The 22868-nt window shown below is 41.3% G+C and overlaps 1 protein-coding gene across 1 annotated transcript in view; it reads left to right on the top strand.

Annotated features, from left to right (window-relative positions):
• Window positions 1–22868, top strand: part of Cd96 (CD96 molecule) — a 101102-nt gene that overhangs the window by 26562 nt on the left and 51672 nt on the right. The window contains exons 3-5 of the mRNA XM_059277434.1: window positions 301–654; window positions 10096–10214; window positions 20390–20597. Of these exons, the coding sequence (XP_059133417.1) occupies window positions 301–654; window positions 10096–10214; window positions 20390–20597 (681 nt within the window). The remainder of the gene's footprint in view (window positions 1–300; window positions 655–10095; window positions 10215–20389; window positions 20598–22868) is intronic.

Raw genomic sequence — 22868 nt, forward strand, 5'->3', positions numbered from 1 at the left:
TTTGGGCAGATGAAAAGATAGGAATATGCAGGTGTCTACAGTTCCTCTGTTCATCGTAAATCACAAGGGGCCTTCCATACCTAGGGCAGCCAGGAAGAAATTTCAGTTGCTCTCTCCTATCAGTGAACTTAACAGGGTTTTTAAGAGTCACTCTATACTTTGTATGCTTACTAAAAATTATTTTTAAAGACTACACACACACACACACACACACACACACACACACACTGACTTAAAGAAGAACTCCAGAGAACTCCAGGTGAATTATGCAAACTGATTATTCACATCTTTCCTTTTCAGGAGTATGGGAAGAAATATTCAATGCAGGAGAAGACATATATGCTCCACCCAATTCTGATGTCAACTTGAGCTGCCAAACAAAGGAGAATGACTTCTTGGTACAGATGCAGTGGGCCAAGGTTACTGATAAAACTGACCCAATTGCTGTTTATCATCCCCAGTATGGCTTATACTGTTCCCTGAGCCATGCCTGTGAGTCACAGGTGACTTTCATAGAAACTCTGGAGAATGTAACAAAATGGACTCTGTATTTAAGGAATATCTCTACCACCTTCAGTGGAAAGTACGAGTGCAGCTTTACTCTGTACCCGGAAGGCATCCAGACTAGCGTCTACAACCTCATTGTGGCACCTCGTGAGTATAATCTGCACAAGAAAGGACGCCTCTCAGTTCATGTGGCTTGCACTCACATAGCAAATACACAAAGACAACAGCCATATTCTAGATTTGGTGTTGAACGTACAGAGACTTAGCAGAAAGAAGTATTGTCTGATAAGGGAAGTAGCAACCGATCAAGCAATGCCACAGATAAGTGTGAAGTCGCAACAGTGGTGAGTGTTAATAAGGAGAAGTACAGCAGGCAAAAGAGAGCATGGCAGAATCCAGGGAAATGGTTACCGAGAAAGGAAGACCTAAACTGAAGTCTAAGGAGAGAGCAGTCAGTCCTCAATGCAATTTAGAAGAGGTGGGGCTTGTGAGTGACCTAGAAATGGGGTGGGGACAGCCATGGGAAATGTTCCGCAAGGTTTAAGGACATGGGAATATGCAAGTGGGACTACAGTGTGTCGATTCATAGGTAAGTCTAGAGACACAGTGAGAACCAGATCCTGCCAGACCTTGTTGGCTGTGTTCAAACCTATGACTTTTGTAGACGAATCATAAAAAGAAATGGAATTTTTTCAGCAAGAGGTTAGGATGACATTTGTAGTCTGATTGTATTCATGTTATAAAAAAAAAATGATCCTGGCTTCAGTATGAAAATGGCTTTAACGTGGACAAAGAAGAGATGATGGGACTAGATTAGAAGACCATTTCCAGCTATCGAGAAGAGATATAGTGGTAGTCTGGTAGATATGGAAGGAAAGTCATGCATTTTACATACTGAGTCTAAAACATACACGACTTGATCATAGAGTAGATGTAAGACAAGGGCGTCTGGATGAAGAAGGAAGAAACTTTGAGGGTGACATTGGACTTCTGGCATGCACCCCTGCATGGTAGTGCCAGTTGCTGGGATAAAAGATGAAGGAAGTAGAGTGGCTTTGTGAGTGAATTTAAAAAGTGAACGGGGAGGTTTACTATAGATAAATGGGCCATGGAGGCTCCTGAACATGTAGCACTCAGACTGGACAGGCTTCCAGGGCCTGCGCTGGTGATGGAGCCCTCAACTGAAGCTCTAGGTTCATTCCGGCTAGAAATGAATCTGACCTGGGGCCTGTCTTGTAAGTTCTCTGAGCCTGTTTTGGACATTATCGTGATAATACCTGCCCTACATCACCTGGTTCTAAGGTAAAATGATTTCTATTTCTGCTAATGGGAACAGATAAAAATAAAAACCAGCAAATGGAAAGTGCACTGGAAATTGAATGTTTCAAACTCAAGGGATAAATAGCCTGGTAATAGGAGAAAAGAACAACAAAAGCTACCTCAGGAAAGCCTTGCTGAAGGAGGCATGTGGCTGCCCTGATACACACCAGGTATGGATTTCTCAGCTCCTCTCCATGTCTAACTCTTGCTGCTCCTAAACAATGATGTTTGGATAATCCCTGTGTAAAGTAGGAGTCCATCAAATGGAATGAAATACAACTTCTGATCAACTGATGGGACAGGTGGAGTGTGGTTGAAATACAGGGAGACAGAAACTCAGAGCAACACTTAGCTGTGGGTTCCTTGGATTGTGGTAGTCAACAGTGCACTGGATGTGCCACTTACTGTAGACATCATCATTCCCACTGTACAATCATTTCAGGTTTCTAGGCTTTGGGTTTCTGACAGAACAAATGCAGATGTTTATAGTCCTTCCTTCATGGGTACCATTATCTTGATAATTCAATAAGGCAACCTATGTAAAGTACTTGCTATAGTGCCTACTGAAAGGTAGGAGTTGGACTACAGAGATGGCTCAGCAATTAAGACTACTTGTTGCTCTTGCAGAGGACCTAGGTTCAGTTCCCAGCATCCCCATGATATGGGGGATCTGATGCCTTCTTCTGACCTCCTCAGGAACCAGGCAGACATGTGTATATGAAGGCAAAATATTCATATAAATAAAATTTAAAAAATATTAAAATAAAGTAGGGTTATTGCAAATAGCTCTTGTTAATAATTGTAATAATAATACAGGGAGGGACTTTATTTCTCAATTCTTATTTAAAAGGAACTTCTTTTTCTGTTTAGAGTGGTGTGATTTGGGATCCAATGAGATATTCTGAGACATTAACACGAGCACACCTAGACTTTGGCTTTAGACACAGCTTTGGTACATTGTGCCAACCCCAGCAGATTATCCTGTCGCATCTCTGAGGACCTGATCAATACTCCACTGAGAAATGGCAGTGTGGTTGTATCTTCCACTGATGGCCTACAAAACTACCACTATTTATTTATCCTCTGGACAACTGGGGTACACTCTGTAAAACCGAGGATATATTATAATTTCAATGAAGGCAATAATGGAAAACAGGTATTCAGAAATGAGTGAGGTTGCCTTTAAGAAAAGTATATTCTTTAAAAGAAAAGGTAATATGAGGTAGTTACATTTGTAGCTACTGAAAATTGTAAATAGACAGAGAATCAGAGCTGAACTTATATTTTCTGTGGTTGGAAAATTTCTGATCCTTTCTGAGCTTTGCTGTTGATCCTCTGAATCCGATGGAAAACAACGGCCTAGTGATAAAGAAAGGGTGTTAGGATTGTGTATTCGCTACAGGATCACAAGTTATGAAAAAGCAAACAAGAAAAGAAGAAAGTCCTACGTAATAGTGACAGAAGCATAGGCTCACCATGGAGCGAAGGAGAGAGAGTTTAACCCAGAGGCAGTGCTTGCTCTCTGGCAACATGGCCAAGTACCCATCCAACAGTATGCCATCTTTCCATCTTGTATTCTCCTGACCTTTCCTTGCTTTTTCTCCTGTTCATATCAGGTTTCCTGTTACGCTTCTGCAACACATCCATGCTACCAAGCCAGGTGCGTAAGCAAGGCAGACCCTTGAGTGCAAACACTTAGGAAGGCCATACAGAAGCGCAAACCGAAGTGAGACAGGAGTCTAAGCAAGATGAGGCCAAAGCTCAGAAGTGGCTGGGTTAATTACCACTTCCTGTTTCCTCTTTCTTGGCAGAGTCATTCTTCCCGCTCTGTTTACAAAACCATGATTGTCTACATTCTAGTTTCATGTCCCCTGAGGGTTCAACAAAGAAAGGCAGCTAGCTGTTCGCTTTTCACAGTATTTTGTCGCTGTGTGTCTTAGGGTGCAGAAGCTGTGGCTAGGAATGGAAATGCAATGAATAATTAATTTGGTGTCTGCTTTAGTTTCGTTTCATTTTGATACATCTCTCCCTAAATTAGGAGTCTTTGAATTATCTGAAGAAGCATTGTTCCCTGAGTTAGTCCTTGGTTTCTAAAACTCTACATTTCAGAAATCTGAATGCCACTTCAGATTCTACCTTTTTTTTTTTTGCATATGAAAAATTGTGGTTATTAGGATGAATTGTAAGACTACGACCTGGTTTAAATTCCCAAATTACAACCAAAGCCTGGGGATTGCTAATGTTGTCAGAAGAAACAGAGTGGAAGAACTGAAAAGAGATGGAGTAGCAATAGCTGGGTTGGTGGTGCCGCTCAGTGTCGCAGTATCTGCCAGCTCCGGGAGGCTCTGAGTTCCACCACCAGCAACGCAAGAAAAGGAGGAATGTTGAGGGCCATGAATAGTCACATTCTAATCGTGAAAATATAATGCTGAACAATCGTGGTTGCTTGCACAAGATCAAACCAATCAACATTCCGGCATGGATGGGGAGGGCCGTGCTAGCTCCCACTCTTAGCTGAGAAGCTATTGACAGGTGATGGCTTCTAAGAGAGGAAGAGTCGGTTTTCTTTAAGATTCTGGGCCTTGGTAGGCAGATTATGTTTCAGTGAATGGTCCCACACCTTTAAGTATATACGAGCAGCACAAATTGGACTCTGGGTTAGAAAAATAATTTAGAAGAGGGCACAAACCTGAGAGAGGAAGTAAGTGGATCTGGTTGGTGTAGGGAATGAAAATGTATGCAGTCATTAACCAAGAGTTGGAGCAAACAGGCTATGTATAAGCTCTGTGGTGCAGGAACTGATTGTGTTGACCATGGGGATTCTAAAAAGAGTTATAACTAGAGCAAAAAAAAAATGCAGTTAAAGCAACTGAAAGCAAGACTAGTGAACAAGATTACTGTAGTCAAGAACCACAGATACTAACTGGGGTTGTTTTGTTTAATACTTTTCATTTTGCATTGCAAATATGGAATGTTTTTATCTTTGTTTGTTTCAACTATGGTCTAGGAGGTGAACTGAGGAAAAGCAGAAAGGATAGTTGGAAAATAATATAATAGAAGAAATACAGAGGAGACATGCTGGTAACTCTGAGTAGGGTGACCAAGATTGATGGAGAGCAATGTCCAGACCAAAACCGTGTTTAAGTAGGTTCTCCATAGAATCTGGGTTGCACATGTGGAATTTGAAACTCAAAACATTGCCAAGCATGATGCTTTGATTTTCAGAATATAACTTACTCACTGTGTTAAGGGATGCTGCGACCTGACCAGATTGTACAGAGATCGTTCAGGTTATATTTTGTATGTTTAACTTAGGCAGGAAGTTGAGAATAATTGCATGTACACCATTGGTGGCTATGCTGCCCCTCAGCTAGCACAGATGCTTAAGTAAAGATAACCGTTTTAGTAATTTTTCTGAGCATGGGTTCTGACTAAATTTCTAGTCATGAAAGAAACCATCTAGGCAGAGAAATCAAATGAGAAAACCAACATGGTCCTTCAACTCAGAACACGGTGATGAGCGGAGAGCTACATCTCCACAGGACAGGGAAGAGTAGATAAAAGGCAAGAGAAAGAGAAGAGAATCAGGTTACAGAAGCCTAGAAAGATAATTGCATAAAAGCAGCAGCCATCAATTCTGATGCTTCTGGGAAGACAAATAGTTATTGGATTGTGTTTAGGAGCATGAAAGGTATTGACCACATAGCAGGAGCTTGTGTTGGTGGCATTATGGAACAGAAAAGAAATCAGATGGGAGGGAGAGTAAAGAGTGGGAGACAGGGGAGTGGGGAGCAGGGAGTGGGAGGCAGGGGAGTGGGGACAGTAAGAATTGACACAGCTTGTGGCAACCGATCTATAGGAAAGGAAGGAGTGGGAGTTTGGACGAAGCTTTGTGTTGGGTTGTGGTATGGTGTGGCAAGGCACCTAACTATACTCCAAAGCCAATGGACAGGATTGCTTCAAAAGAGTTAACTATACCACAGAGTGGGCAAAATCAATCAACTGATTTCTGAGAAGATAGGAGCACTGAGATCCAGAATAGGTAGTAAAACTATTCAGAAGTAGGGGGAAGTTTTATCAAGTTTGTAATGGCATACGTTAATTACACATAAATACAGATTTCTTTGTGACATTTTACACACACATCTAATATTTTTATCTTATTCGCCCACATTACCTTCTCTTGTCTCCGTCCCACTTCTGCTAATAGCCTTCTCTTCCCACCTAGTCCCCCTCTCCTTCATGTCTTAACCAAACACTTTCAGGTTATAACAGGCAGGAAGGGAAACGAGATGATTGCTTTTGATCAGTTAATCGATTCCCCTCCGAAAGTCTAAGAAGGTCCAAATAAGACAAACACAGAGACATCTACCTAGACAATAATCATACAGTACTGAAAGTCAAAGAGGAAGAAAAATCATAAAAGTAGCAATGAAAACAAGTAAAACATAGAACCAAGAAAGAAAAAGAAAACAACTCATTCCTTCCAGAGGACTGATTAAAAAAAAAAAAAAAAAAAACAATAAAAAAATTAAAAACACCTCTCACCAAAAATGCCAAGGATCAGAAGACTTGCCCAAAATACTAAGATTAATAACAGTCTACCAAGCATTTCTACATCTAGTGAAATTATCCATTCAATATGTAAAAACATAAGCAGATTTGCCCTCTTAAGTGCTAGGGTTTGAGTGGTCCCTCTTTAAACAACACCAAAACTTCACCCCTAAATTCGTATGTTGATGGTATACACAGAGATGAGCACTGGGGCCGGATAAAGTCACTAGAGTTGGGCTCTCAAGCCAGCACCCTTCACAAGAGATCAAGGCTGCCTCCTCCAGTGTCCTCCACCCACAGATGTGTGCTTTCGCAGTCAGTCTAGAACATGTGGACATCTTACCTTGGCCCTCAGGACTCCCGCTTCCAGGTGATCTACACTAAACATCTAGCTGGACTCCCACCAGTTTGGTTCATGTGTGGTGCTTTATCACAACACCACAGGCTGGCCAATGAAAGTAAACATTGTTCTCTCACAGTTCTGGAGCTGGCAACGCTAAAATCAAGTCCCCAGTGTGTGTCAATGGCCTCTGGGTAGGAGAAAAGTTGCCGAGTTTTGCAGGTGGCTCTATGCTGCTGAAGTATTTCTCCAGGACCAAGGGAGCAGGAGACAGAGTAAATAAGCTGTAAGTGAGAAGGGTGAAGATTCCTAGTGTCTTGATTTAGGCAATAGCAGTTTTACAAGAAAAAGATGATTCTTAATTTGATGTTGCCCTTCATCAGTGTTCAGGGATATGAAATGGTTGTATTCAGCATCTGGCCCAGTTTTGTACTTATCTTTTTTTTTTTTCTTTTTCAGTTCTTTGAACCAGGGTATCTCTTTGTAACAGCCCTAGCTATCCTGGAACACACTTTGTAGACCAGGCTGGCCTCAAACCCAGAGATCCACCTGCCTCTGCCTATGGATGTGTGCTACCATGCCTGGCTATTTGTCTTTTTTTTTTTAAAACCTATCTCTTTGTCCCCTATAAGCCAGTCTTTCCTTCCTACCTCTCCATTTTCTATCCCTCTATTTTTTTAAACATATATTCATGAGTATCCACTTCCTTATAACAAGTATTACCAGAGCCGAATGTAATAACCAGGACTCACTGCAAGCCTTTATGAGGATGACTATCTGGTCTGCGTGTTCTATTGGGAAATGCTGACAAAACCAATGAGTCTTGATGGGACCCTAAAAAATCTGGCATTTTTTATATTAAAAGGTTAATTTTCTTGGATTTAAAATCTATAGGTCACATATTCTTTATTTGGGTATATTAAATATACTCCATCAATATTTTTATCATAGAATTGCTGCCCAAATCCTGCTAACAGTAGTCTCACTTTATTCCTCTATAACTGATTTTGTTAAATACTTTCATAAAATTCTAATTTATAGTGTCCATCCTAAGTCAGTTTTCTTTAAATATATGCCAGTCATTTTTTATTTAAGAAAATTTTCTTAATTATGATTTTTAGCATTGCTATTCTTTACTTCTTTGATTTTTTCCCTTCAAAGTCTTCTGTTTTACACACACACACACACACACACACACACACACACACACACACACTTTTTCTTTGTATTTACCATATTATCTGACTATCTTGTTTTTAACACTATTTATTTAAATATTTCCCTCATTTGACTTCTAAATTTCTCTCAATACACTAGCTTTTGTGTACATATAGTTTCAGTTTGGTTCGGGTTTCATCTGATTCTTACAGTGATTTTTGGAAATGATTTTCTAAACGACATCACCTGTCTTCCACAAGTCTTCTTTTCTTCAATGAGCTCATGTATCGGCCTTCACGGGTTTTGTGCAGTTTATATCATTTCCATTCATATTGAAGTTGTAGCTTTTATGTATGTGTGAATCTATTGCTACTCTGCTTTCCTTGTCATATGAATGCTATTTTATTCTCTGGCCTTGTCCTCACTGTAGCTTTCCAGCTCATTCTACTCCATTCATTTTCCTATTGCTTGGGCTTAAGTGTGTTTTCATTCTTACCATGGAAGGCTTGCCAGGCTGGGTCCTTTTGTAGACTTTGTCATGTCTAGAGCCCCCGATCTGCTCTTTTTAGGTAAACACTATTCTGTGCAATGTACTTCCTTCCCTTTTGTCTTCCACTTTTATCTGAATTTCCTCTTTGATTTCTCATATTGGATCTATCTCACTTAATATAGATTCCGTAGGGGATTCTTCACAACTTGGGGAACATCCCACAAACCTTCATCTGTCCCAGGATGGGGGACTTTTTCTGTTCCCCAAGAAGAAACTGGTGATCTGGGGCCTGCAGACGCCCTTCTCCATCCCTGCTGCTCTTCTCAGATTAACCTGTGTCTCTACAGAGACCACTCACTGTGGGAGTGGACTCTTCTGGTTCCAAAGCCCGTGAGAAGCACGGTCCACTTTCCTGTTTTCTTCCTGCACAGTTGCTGCTACTGTGGTCTAGTATTTTTGTCACTGTCTACTAATGGGGACATGTCGTAGTTTAATGTCATTGTAGATACTTTCTAGGTGATTTTAATTTACTTTCTCTGTTTACCTGAAGGATTTCAGCTATACTTAAAAAGCTATGCCCAGAATCTGAGCAAATTTCAAAAGTAGAGCTGAGTGTGGTAATATACGCCTGTAATCATCATACTTGAGGCAGGAGAGTTGTGATGAATGTGAAGCCAACTTGGGATATGTAGCAAACACCAAGCCACTCAGGGCTATATAGCAAGATCAAAAAGTCAAATAATAAATAAAAGATAATTATAAAATATAGTAACTGTATATTTGGGTAATGTCCATTAAAATACTATTAACATATGTATTCATTCTGTGAGCACATAGATATTATAGCCAGGTTACTATGTTTAATTAATTAACTATATTTAATCAAAACAATTTTTGAAATAAAATTAAAAAGTGGTATGCAATGTGTTAGAATTTTGATGGTGTTATACAAATAACTCCATTTGGAAATATTATGCTGGCTAAATATCTTTAACATTAATAGACAAGGATCTTCTAAAAATATATATAGGTTTAGAGTAATATAGATGACCCTCCATATCTCTGGGTTGCAGAATTACAACCTCAGATAAGGAAGATTTGGAAACAAATTGCATGTTTACTGGACACGTACATTTTCTTTGCCCCACCCCTAAAATCATAACAGCGTGCTGGGGGCTTGGAAAGGCAGTGACTTGTGAATGCAGGTTCACTTATTGTGGCAGATGTACTACTCTTTTGTAACATGCTCACAGCAGAGGAAGCCGTGTGTGTAAAGGTAAGAACTCTGTGTACATGGCAACTGTTAATATTTTCTGCTCACCTTTGCCGCGAACCTTCAGCTGCTGTGAGAAAAAAAAAAAAAGTCCTAATAAATTCTAAAATGCAATTAGAAACTAGGCTAGAAGATTTCAGATTCTTGCTAAGGAGGACATGTAACCTGAAGATGGAAGGACCTATTTGGGTTAAAGCAGAAGAGCATGCCAAATTCTAAGTTGGAGTGCCAAACCGTTTCTCTGTGAGTTTTCAGTGACGAGCGATTCCCCCAAGCTTTTCCTGGCCCAGTGTTGCCATTTAAACAGTGTGGACTACAGTGGAGTTCTGCCTCGTTACTTCATAGGTGTCTTGAAGATAGATGAAGCTCTTTTCTAAACTGTTTTCATCTCTTTGATCAAGTGTACTTTATATGCCAACATCCATGCATCTTCCCTCTTGTGTTTTATTCCAGACACACAAGATGAACGCAACCGTACAATAGAAACAGAGGCAAATCGGACTCTGAAAATACCATGCTTTCAAAATACCTCCTCAGAAACTTCACCTGGCCTCACCTTTTCATGGTTGGTGGTAAGCATTGCCCTTTTCAGTGAATAACTATAATGATCTTTAAATATTAATGAGGAGAAATGAATAGCAAGCAATAACAGAGAAATACTTGATGAGACACAGGCATTATGCCAGTGGCCGGGGGCGGAAGGAAAGGGCACTCAGGTGTCTTCTAACTAGGCAAGCAGCGAAGCGTACAGTGGGACTCTGAAATTGGCTCCTGGAGGTTGATTTCTGTTTCAAACTACAAACCAGACGAAGCCTGCAGAGAGAACAAAGTGTGATGCTGCCCTGGGGAGGAGTCACATACAGAGGCCCCTAGTCACAAATATTTGTTTTACAAAGAACATTTTAGAGATATAGACCCCCTTTCCCGGAACCTGCATTGCTACAATTTCACATTGCTTTAATCAAGAAACGCAAAACCTGATGCTTACGGAATCTAAGTAGAAAAGGCTGGAGAGCTAGCTCAGCAGTTAGGAGTGCTTGCTGCTCTATCAGAGCACACTAAAAGGCACACAAGAGATCCAGTGCCCCCCTTCTGACCTCCATAGGTGCCTGCACACACCCATGCAGACACACACACACACACACACACACACACACACACACACACACACTCACAGACACGCAGACACACACTCAAATATGTCTTGTTTGAAACACATGTGAACTGTGTATGTGGGGTGGAAACAGGCTCTGTAGAAGCACGCCACTGTTCAGCTGTTACTGAAGCAGGGGCTACAGGCCCACAGTAACCACGACCTTTAGAAACCACTACAAATGGCCAGAATGGGGACTGTGAAAGGTTGCATTTATTTATTTAATGGGGGTGTGGGTGTGGTACCATGACATGTACAGAGGTCAGAAGACAACTTTCAGGGGTCAGTTCTCTTCTTCCACCGTGTGTCCCAGGAATAGAACTCAAATCACTTTCCACCATCCTCATGTTAAACTGATGGTCACTAAATGGATGCCGTTGGCCTGGCTAATGAGTGCCAGCTCATTCCGTGTCAAATACTAGATAAATGGCAAGTCTCCTTTATCTAGTAGTGTCCTTCAAGGAAACTTGGGAGGTGGTATAGACATTTCCAATGGATCCCATCAGGACATTTAGAATAAATGAGGGCTGGAGAGAGTGCAAATTAGGTGGTAGAACGAGAGGGTGAGTTTTAAACATCAATAGACCCTCAAGCCACACTGTCATTTTAAAGACCAGATTGTAATATAGACAAATTGAGGGATCCCCTTGAAAGAATCCTTCCTTCAAAGGGAATATTGTGTTGGCAATATGCTGATTAAATTCCTACTGTGCATTCTCTTTTTAAATGTCAAAATCTGTTTGCTTCACTGACTTACAGCCGTGCCCTCACTACTGATGGCTCTAGGATTTACTGAGTCTGGGGTGAAAACATCTAATGTCCCCATATTAGGAAACAGAGGAAGCTCCCCCAGTCATCATTGCTGTATGTCTGCAGAGGTCACGCAGATTCTTACAAACAGGAAATAATGTGGCTTTAAGTAAAAGGCCAAAGAGTAGAAATGATGAAGATAAGCTCAGCAGGCCAGAAACCTGCTGTGCTGAGCCCAGAGACTCTGGAAAACTGCAAAGAACTCCTGCACCGAGTGTTTCATTAAACCCTGGGAACAGTTCTATAGACAAACATTATCCAAGTCTCCAGAAAATAGAAGTCATGTTGTCACGTATGTGGAATTATAAAATCTAATTAACTCAGTTGCTGATCTCATGGGGGAAAGTTATTATTAGGATTCTCAATGTCATTGTAAAAAAAATATATTTGCTACGTGTACCTGGTCTCATGTCAGTTGTGTTAAGTGGAGGAGATCCTTTGCTTTGGGAGAGTTAAATTCAGGACTGTACTGCACTGAAATCAATAGGTATCAGACGCCAACACAGCATATCTAACATTCAGTTGTCACAAGATAATTCAGGTATCTACAAAAACACAAAAGTGAGCCTCTATGTGAACAGTGGAGTAATAAATAATAAATTTAGAACTATGTGTGCTTAGTTGGGATATGAGTTGGTAGATAAATAGCAAATGCTAATTTTGCTATTTAATTCCTAGGACACACAGCAGCATCAGGGAAATTCTTCAGTCTTATTCTGGGAGTTTCTAAATACATTCTAATATTATGTTTTCATTACAAACTATCATCCTGTGATTTCCCACAGTATAAATTTTAATTCAATCCAATAAACAGATGTGAATCTGATTTGAGTGTTAGGTTCTACAGGGACATAAAATTATATTAGACATATTTTCTATCATGTCATATACTTATAATAAAATGTAAAAAAAAATAGTAGTACTCAGGGAAAATAATTTATCAGATAAATACAGAAAAGCTTTTTGAAGCCACATAATTAAAAACAGTTAATAGCAAAAGATAGACATATGCTATAACAAGACCCTGGAACTCATACATACAAATTAGTAGTATACGCTGGGAAATATCTTAAGGAAATATTTGCTCTCACAATCAGTGAACTAAATAGAGAGCCTTCACCACTACTTATGAACTCATGGTGGCTTGTGGTTGCCTGCATAAGACTTGTACAAGACCAAGGCAGTCAACATCCCAGCATGGAGGAGAAAGTGCTCAGAATCCTATACCCCTACCTCAAGAGCTTTGGACAGTTGATGGCTTCTGTGGTAATGGAGAATCGGTTTTCTTTAAAGGTGTGGCTCCTGTAGTTCTACCTCTATCCAGTGATGGCCCCACATCCAGTAATATATGAACAGCACAAATTTGACTCAAGGGATTATTTCTAAAAACAGGGAAGGACACAAAGTTGGGAGGATGTAAAGGGGGTGGGGTGGGTCTGGGAGCAGTTAGGGGTAGGAGGCATAATGAATATGATCAAAGTACATTGTATGAAATCTTCAAAATAATAAAAATGTATTTTAAGATGAAAAAACAGAAAGAGGTCTATCTAAATACTTATCATTATACCCATAGATTAGTACAGTTTTCACCTGTCATCAGAGAAGCTCCCTTTTGCCACAGATACACACAACTAACACCAATTATAAATGGCTATGGGCTGTTCAGCCATAAACGGAACATCGCTATCATACCAACTCCCCATAAGCTCTGGAAACATTATAGAAGAATTGTAGAAAGACTGGAAAGCCAGAGCTTAAGAAGACTTCTGTGAAATGGTGTCTTCTGGATATGATAGGACAGGGCCATTGCACCATGAACTCACTACAGGTGCCTGCACAAGACTTCCACAAGATCAATCCAGCTAACATCCCATGGATGCGAAAGAGGTTCATGAGGCTCCACCCCTAACTGAAGAGCTGTTGGCAGCTGATGACTACTGGGAGGGGAGAAAGGGTTTTCTTCAGAGATGTGGCCCTGGGACGTTGCTCGTGTTCTAGAGGACAGCCCTAAACCCATACAGATACAGGCAGCACTAGACTTAGTGAGTGGTGGAAAATAACAAGGGGAGGAGGAAGAAGTGGAGGAAGAGGAAGAGGAAGTGGGGACAGCACGGAGGAGGAGGCAGTGAGGGATCCATGAGGAAGAGGAGGGAAGGGCAAGGGTTAGATATGATCAATATACACAGTATACACATATGAAATTCTCAAAGAATAAATAAAATGTTAAAAGATTTTCATATGGGGAACAGGACACAACATTCAAACCATTCAATATTTGTGGTAATATCACGTAACTGAATACTAGATGCTTACATTGTTTAACATTTCCATCATATTTATATTTGGGCTGTCTTATAGTCAGGCAAGAAGCAATGGTTTCAAAGGTACCTATGAAACCTTGAGATTTAGAAACAGCATCACAGTCTCTTGGTGGCAGCCGACCATCGTTGTCTTGGCCTTTATCAAAATACAAAGTACCTGCCGAACCACAAAGGGTTAACAACTAATGGTGGTTAGAAATAGACTGGTCCAGTGTGGCTGAAAATGAGTGTGAGGAGTGTGGCAAGCAGCCTGCCATGACACTGCTGGCAGGGAGGAGAACACGTGGAGAAAATTCGAAGATGTGAAGTAGATTGGAGATAGAGAAGCAGGGATCAATACAGTCAGCAACGGCTGTGAAAGAGCCCAGAGCACCCAACCCCTGCTGTGTAAGGTGCTCAGTACAGCCAGTGCTAACTCCGAGCTGGCTCCATGCAACTGAAGCCAGCCGGAGACAAGACAGAACCACTAAATCAAATCGTGCCAACGTCCCTCTCCAGAACTGGAAATCCTGAACCCAACACAAAAACAGAGAAGTCTCCATGGGTGAATTTTAGCATTAGTTGTGCTGGAAAGGAGCATAGGAGAGCAATTTTCCATGATTCAATATGACCTCTCTAGTCCCTACCACACTAATTCTGTTGCCAAACCATTGTACATAATTTAATGACACATTCATGTCCCTCCTTGGAACTTTGACTTGTAGCTTTTTCTGGTGAGGCATTTGTCTCAAATAGACTACAAGTAGATAAGGCGAAGACAACGCTCTACCTCTTGTAAGGTTGTATGTCGAAAAGTCACTAACAACATGGCCTTTGAGAGAAAACGGTATATTCAAGTCTGTGCTGGCTGTGCAACGTAAGGGCTTGATTTATGGTGAGATGAGGAAGGCCCTTATCCATGAAAGCAACATTAGGAAGACAGCAAAAGCCAGTAGTCAAGATAGATATTTTAATACGATATTTTAAATATATATATGGAAAACAAAATATCAAGCTTTTAGATAAAGTCCCAAATAGTTGGCTATTTGTTATGAAGGCACATTCTAAGTATATTGTCCGAGGAATAGTATTCTGCAAGCCACCTGCGGTTCGTGAGCCTTCAAGGTCATCACGGAGCCTGGTGGTAACTTAACAGAGAGAGGAGGGATAAACAGAGCCATTCTCGGCTTTCTAGCCGTCTTAGTCCACTTGGTGTCACTGTCACAGAACACCTGAGCCTGGGAAGTTTATGAAGACCAGAGACCCGTTCTCTCACAACTCTGAAAGCTGGGAAGTCCAGAATCATGGCGCATGGTTTGGGAACTTCCAAGACGGTTGCTTGAATGCTATCCTGCTGATGCTGACTACTGTGTCCCTGCCTGACAGAGGAGTGGAGGAGAGGAAATCTACTCCCACAAACCTCCTTCTGTTTATTTGCTTGCTTTGGGTTTGGGTTTGGTTTGGTTTTTGGTTTTTGATTTGGTTGTTGTTTTGATAGTGTTGGCAGTGAGCTATTCTCCATTCACTACAAGTCCTTTCAGTGGCTCATTCATGTGGGAGATTTCATAGCCCAAGCACCTCCAACTGGGCACTGCCTTTTACCATTGTGGCATTGGGAATACGTTTTGGAGGTCCAGGAACAAACCATTTAAACCACAGCAATAATTCTCCAAATTTCCTGTTTATCTGCGTATACAGTAAACGTTCATAAAAATCACAGAGTGCTTGTGGGAAGAACAAGAAAGGAGTGAACTTGTATTACGAACCACCTACTAAGTGTCGGGACTGCATAGTTGCTAAATGTATACTGCACATTAAAACACAAGGGTCCCCAATTAAGACTTCTGGCAGTGGTGGATGCATAGCCTGAACTAGACATCCCCCATGATCGAATTGGTGACAACCCCTTCAGCCAGTGACTGATGGAGGCAGATTCAGAGACCCACAGCCAGACATTGTACCGAGCTCAGCTAGCCTGCCTCATGAGAACTCACAGCGTCTGAACCAACAACCAGGGAGCCTGCATGGGACCTAGGCCCTCTGCATATATGTGACAGTTGTGTAGCTTGATCTATTTGTGGGACTCCTGGCCATGACAGCAGGGCTGTCCCTCTGCCCTGGCTGGTTCTTTGGGAACCTATTTATCATGCTGGATTGCCTTGCCCAGTCTAAATACAAGGAGGTGCTTGGTCTTATGGTAGCTTGATGTATCATGCTTTGCTGGTGCCCATGGAAGGCCTGCCCCTTTCTTAGTGAACACCCAGGAGTGGTAGATTGAGGGGCGAGGTGGAAGGAGGGAATGGAAGGAGAGGAGGGAGGGGAGCCTTTAGTCAGGATGTAAAATAAGTTAATTAAATAACAAGGGTCCATTTTATGTAAGAAGTAAACCCATAAAGTTTTTTGAATATTTATTAACATTTTGAAAGGTGGATAATTTTTTTTCTGCATAACAGAAAGAAAAAAAGAGAAATAAAGACACTATGTGTGTGTGGTTCCCTGACAGTCTTCCTACAGAGCAGGTCAACTGAGATCATTTATACCAAATAGGAGTTGAAATATACCTTATGATGCTAGTCACCACTAATGCATTGATATAACATAAGGCCCTTTTCAAACAGCATCCTGCCCTGATAAAGGTTTCTTGCTTTCTAGAATTTATCTTGAATTTCTCATTTCAGATACACCTAAAAGTTTTATTTTTAGTTATCTAGTAGTTTAGATTTGCTCTAGGTGTGGTCTCGAGGCATGATTTTCCTTGGTTCTGAGCATCCTAGCTTTAAAATGCTTTGGTTTGAGTACCTTCTTCTTCTGTGTGGCCACGGGCAAGTTAACTTTAATTTATTCCAGACTGTGTAAGGAGTGTAAGATAAGCTTGAAGAAGCTTTGCAGTGCCTAGAACATAGTGTGCATTAAACAGGTTAGCTATTACCAAATGATTATCTATTAGGCGATTGGTTATCTATTATCAAATAGTCAGCCTGAAAATATACATACATGTATCATTATGTAGACTGAGTAGGTTGTACATATGTATTAAGGAGGAGTGTATGGGAGACTTTGAAGGGAGGGAAAGGAAGGAGAAAGTGATGTAGTTATAATCTCAAAAAAAGAAATAATAGTTTAAAATAAAAAATATTTAATGAAGAGAACTTAACATTTCAGTTGCAGTCAGATCGTAATTACAGAATTTCCCCCTCTCCTAGCTCTAAGTATTGGATAGCTTATCTGAACGAGCTCTGTCCACTCCTTCCCCATTTACTCTGTGACAGCAGCCATTCACATGCAGGTTCTTGCCACTGGAGACTACAATCTCTCACGATCTCCTCATGTAACAAACAGGCTTCAGGACACTTAGTAGCTGAATTCCATCTTTAAACAAAGCTACCCTCTCCCTCTGCCACTGCCAAATGCCAAGGGAAAGCAAACAAAACAAAACAACCATTGTATACATTGGTATACATAGATGGATGCTATCTTTATCAGTGAAAGCATCACAGTAAGCCATGCCCTGATATATAATAAAAACCAAAGCAGTTTTTACCAGTCTCCATCCTATGTCTACCCTCTTTAACAACAGGACAGATGGTACTATCCCAAATAGAAAACCACATTGTGAACAAGCAAGAATACTTTAAAATAACTTTTACTAAATTTGTTCTTTGATGATTTTGTACATGTATGTAATGCATTAGAATCACCTTCACCCAAATGACCCTTCCTATCTCCCTCCCACCTCATCACCCCTCTCCTTCCACAAGATCCTTTCCCACATTCACCTCTTTCTGTTTGAATTTGTGACCCACTACGTTTAACCAGTGCCATCTGTGTGACTATGGATTTGGAATGCTCCTTTGGAGTACAGTTGGATCATCAGTGGGTATACAATTAAAGATGGCTACTACTCTTCCATCAGAATCCATCAGCAGTCAGTAGTTCAGCAGGGAGGGATAGGGGCCCCATGCACTTCCTTAGGATTCATGATTGACTCTTGGTAGGCCAAGAACACTTTCTTTTTTTCTCTTAATTTTGAGATTATAATTATGTAACTTCTCTTTTCCTTTTCTTCCCCCTAAACCCTCTCACACACTCCTCCCTGCTTGTTCTCAAATGCATGGCTTTCTTTCTCATTAATTGTTGTTACATGTCTATATGTATGTTTTCAGGGCTGACCACTTGGTATTAGATAACCAATTGGTATATCCTTCCCTGGAAAAGACCATTTTCTCACTCTCGGGATTCCTTGATTTCCTGTAGTTCTTTGTGTAGGTTTGAGGCACCATGTTCTTCCCTCTGTCCACTTGGTTATGGCTGTTGGTGTTGTCCTTGTTCAGCTCCGATGCAGGCAACCATTTGTCTTTATACCCAGAAGTGTAGTCCTTATGCCTCATGAAGAAGGGGACTTTGAAACAGAGACCGTTGTATAAAACCACAACCAATCAAAATGCAGCATTGTGGAGCCCAGTTCCAATGGCTACATCTACACTGCCACACCTAGGCTCAGGGAACATTGCAGAAGGGAGGGCTGTGAGGTTGGAAGAGCCAGATGATCAGAATTTGCTGGGAGAATGCTTCTCCTAGTAACGTTAGAAGCCACACCCATTAAAGACACTCCAAGAAAGTTTTAAACTACAAAATCTTTATAAAACCAGCCTATATACAAGACGCTGGGAGAAGTACCTTGTGCTGAAGGTCCTGCAGGGGGAGCCAGATTCCTTAACGATTGCCTTCAGGTCTGTGATGCTGATGGAATGCCTTCTGCTTCATTCTGCTGGTACTCAGGACTCTCCTGGGCCCGTCTTGGGAATACATTCTCCCTTTGCTCATCTTCAAAAGAAATATTAAAGGTCATGTTCCCAAGACTAATTTACCAAGCTGTAAAGGTGCATACCTTGTTTTGGGGGTAAAGCTTATGATCCATCTGTATGTGGCACTGTTAAAGATCTCAGCCAGACTAAGCCAAAGAATTGTGGTTTACATAAGAACTGCTATTAAGTATTATCTGGAAATCTCTATATAATTACTCTAATAAGTCTTCCTGTGCCAAATTCACTCACTGACCTAGATTCTACTTCTACCCCGAATCTAACTTTTTAAACAAGAGGTTCCAAGTCACAGAGAGTTGCATTCATTATTTTAAATCTGTCCCCCTATCAAATGTATTCCTCTTCACCCTTCTTCCCTTTAGCTCCGCCCATTTCCCCTGTGCATAATAATTCATCTGAAAAGTTGATGGTTAGGCAGCTATTATCAGCCTTAGCTCCCCTGAGGAACATCAAAATTGTCCCAGGTTAGGCCTGGGCTCAGACAGATTGAGTGTGAATCTCTTGAGGGGAAACGTGTGCCGTGAACAGTTTCCAAGCAGCTAATTGAGAAGATTGAGTTAGACGAACACAGAGAAGGAATTTAACCTGCAGACTGCCTTGTGCTCCCCAAGAGTCCTGTCCTCCCTAGGAAGCTGGTCGGCATCACATGGACACTGACAGTCATTGTGACCACAAGGCTTGCCATGGAAATCCCGGGTAGGGAGAGAATAATAGGAACTTTTCCTCATCAGCCCAAGACAGGACATGAAAGAGAGGAGTCAAGTTCTCCCAGCAAATGCCAATTAATCAACATTTAGACCCCACTTTTGGTGAGTTCTTCTGAGGCTAATATGGCCATAGAAGTGACCAAGGACTAGGACCATGAGTGCAATGAAGAGCTATGGCAAGGACAAAATTTGAGGAGGTCACTTCTTCACGGGGGCCTTCCCGTCATGGGCCAGACTCTGAAAATACGTCTTCCTTAAGTTCCTTGCTCTATGGTCTCTACTTCATCCTATTCCTGCTTCTGAAAGGGGTTAAATCAGGCCTTTTCTTAGGGAATTCTAGGAAGACAAGATACATGGAATTATGAAGTTGATGTAAAAAAAAAAAAAAAAAAGTAACCATCAGAACCCAAACAGTGTTCCCAGCACATCTTAACAGTGAGATCTCAGAACTTCCTAAATGAGCCTTGAGGGTCTGCTATTAGCACTCTCTCCTGCCCTGAAAGCAAGGCTGTGAGTGTCTAGGTCTGCTCAGAACATGTTTTTATTTATGTTAGGAGGAAAAGGAGTCATTTTTATTAAATTGTAAGAATAACAATACTTTCTCTAGTAATACACTCAATCTCCTCCCATTTCAAATCTTCATCATCCTTGTTTTATTAACACTTAAATAGCACTTGTCAGGCTCAAGCGGTGACTCAGTGGTTAAAGTCTTTGTCCCTCTTGCAGAGGAACTGAGTTCAGCTCCCAATACCCACACTGAGCATCTCATAACAGCTCTAGTTCCAGTGGATTCGATGCCTTCTTCTGGCTCCCACAAGCATCTGCACTCATGTGCACCTACACCTAGGCACACATACACAGAATTTAAACAAGCAAGTAGTGTTGAAGACACAGTCAGTTGAGGCCCATTCACACACTCTCTGTTCTGTAACGGAGTACTGTTTCTCTCTCCAGGAGAAAGATGGCGTCCAGGAAGTCCTCTACACTCACGATGACCACATCAGCAATTCGACATCATTTAAAGGCAGAGTGGAGCTGGGTACAGACTGGGGACTCCACCTCTCCCCAGTCCAAATCCAAGATGATGGCATGACATTCTCTTGCCACCTGAGAGTCAGTCCTCTGGAAGTCTGGAAGACCTCCACTACAGTCAAGGTTTTCGGTAAGGAGTTTGTTCAGTGATCTCTCTGCCACCTCTGTCAACGCCTCTGACCGTGCTCTTCCCTTATGAGGAAGCCCCCCCTTTTACACTGGACAGCAGCCATACAAGGGTAACTCCTGCAATTCTGTTTTCCTTGATTCCTATCATTCTCGTTGGGGGTGGCACCAAAGGTGGAAGGCTAAAGAATAATTATTCAGTTAATAGAATAAAGCTACCAGAGAGCCGCATACAGGTCAGCTTCTTGGTGGCCTCTACCTTGTTTGCAGGCGTAATGTTTCCTAGGGGTACTGGAGATCTCTTTAATTATAACTGCCAAAGTCTAATTGCTCGGCTGTCTAATTATCTGAGTTATTTTCTGGTGCGAAGTGCAATGAGGCCACCATGAGAAAAAGCAGCTGATAGATACAGTCAGAGCAACTGCAGGAGGCCCCACGCCATCCTGCAAGGGCTCGCTGGGGTGAAAGTCCACTGGGGCCTCCCACAGTGGCGCCCACAGGGCTGGCTCTCTGACCTGATCCTCATCACACTGACCTGTGAAATGCACCACAACCTCATCCAGAATGTAAAGACTCTGCAGGGTGCAATTTGAAGAGAAAAATGTGAGCGTTCTGTTTGGCTTCCTGGTGCAAGGAAATATTGCTCAAGAGAAGCCCCTGGCTTTGGTGATTTTTTTTATTCTTTTGACCATGACCTGCAGTTTTTTTTGTTTTGTTTTGTTTTGTTTTGTTTTTTTTGGTTTTTCGAGACAGGGTTTCTCTGTGTAGCTTTGCGCCTTTCTTGAGACTCACTTGGTAGTCCAGGCTGGCCTCGAACTCACAGAGATCCGCCTGGCTCTGTCTCCCGAGTGCTGGGATTAAAGGCGTGCGCCACCACCACCCGGCTTTTTTTGTTTTTTTTGTTTTTTTTTTTTTTTGGATTTTTTTTTTTTGTTTTTTGTTTTTTTGTTTTTTTTTTTTGTTTTTTTTTTTTGTTTTTTTTTTTTTTTTTTTTTTTTTTTTTTTTGCATGACCTGCAGTTTTTAAAGGCATTCTGAAGGAGGGCAAAAGAGGGAGCAACTACTCGGATGGGCAATCAACTGTTTCTGAAAATGAGGTAAACAAAGAGAAAATAAACTTCATAAAATAGAAGGGCCTGGGCTGCTAGTTTGCTCCTCGGCTTTCTGAGTGACAGAGCAGGCAAAATAAAATAAAATATAAAAAGGTTTTTTAATTTTTATTTAGAAACTTGCTGCATTGAATTAGAGGTCAGAAAACACAGTCAGTGGAAGAAAACCCAAAGTTAATTATAAAGACAGAAATAGCTGAGGCAAGATTCACTTAAAATGGAGTTGCATGTATATAGCTTTCTCTTGTGCCTTGCTGTCTTCCCTGTCCCCTTCGCATCCCTCTCCTCCTTACTTTCCTTCTATGCCTCCCTTCTCTCCCATGTCTCCTGGGAGGATGGACTAGATCATAATTATCCACTGCCATCAGATCTCTATAAAGCCTAGACAGTGGTGTCCCATGAAGACTCCAAAACAGACTGTGAGTAGCTTTTACTGTACCAATAGCACCCTTTGTTCATTTCCAGGGTGTGACTATCTTAGAAGAAACAGAAACTGACTCATCTGGCCTTGCTACTGGCAAGCCAAGGAAGGCAGGCATCCAGGATGTGGGAAGAAATATGCATTTTAAGTTAGGCGAGATCTTTGTGCCGCAGCATGATCTAATCGCCTTGTCAACATGTAAAGCCTGGCTGCATGTCTTTGCTGCCCTCAAACTTTCTCATGTTGGTCTGGAAGGCATGAATACTCTTACATCCCACATTCAGTATTTTCTCTGGTTCTACATCTCTCTGTCTGGACATTTTCCTCTCTTCTTCTTTAAACTTTTGGATGGTGATTAGAAATATGGAACTCTGCCTGTTTATTTTGCAATGTTCAGTTTGCATTGCTTAATGGAATTCTTTAGTAAATATACTGTGTATAGACATGGTACTAGCTGCAAAGCAGGTTCTCCTAAGATTTTACTATAGCTCTGATAGGCGTATTTATTTAGGTTGTAAGTTTGGGCAACTGATTCAGGAGGATTACCCGTTTGAGTCCACGCTGCCCAGTGAAACCCTGTCAATTAAATAAATGAATAAAGAAAAAAATAAAATTTGCTTTTTGCCCAGTAGGGTTTACCTACACTAAATCAGCCAAAACAAAATATGAAACATTTTAAGGATGGAATGTGTCACCAATCCATCCATCCATCATGCACTACACGACTTAATTCTTCTTCCCAACCG

This window comes from Peromyscus eremicus, chromosome 12 (genome assembly GCF_949786415.1).
Source record: "Peromyscus eremicus chromosome 12, PerEre_H2_v1, whole genome shotgun sequence".
Classification (NCBI taxonomy): domain Eukaryota; kingdom Metazoa; phylum Chordata; class Mammalia; order Rodentia; family Cricetidae; genus Peromyscus; species Peromyscus eremicus.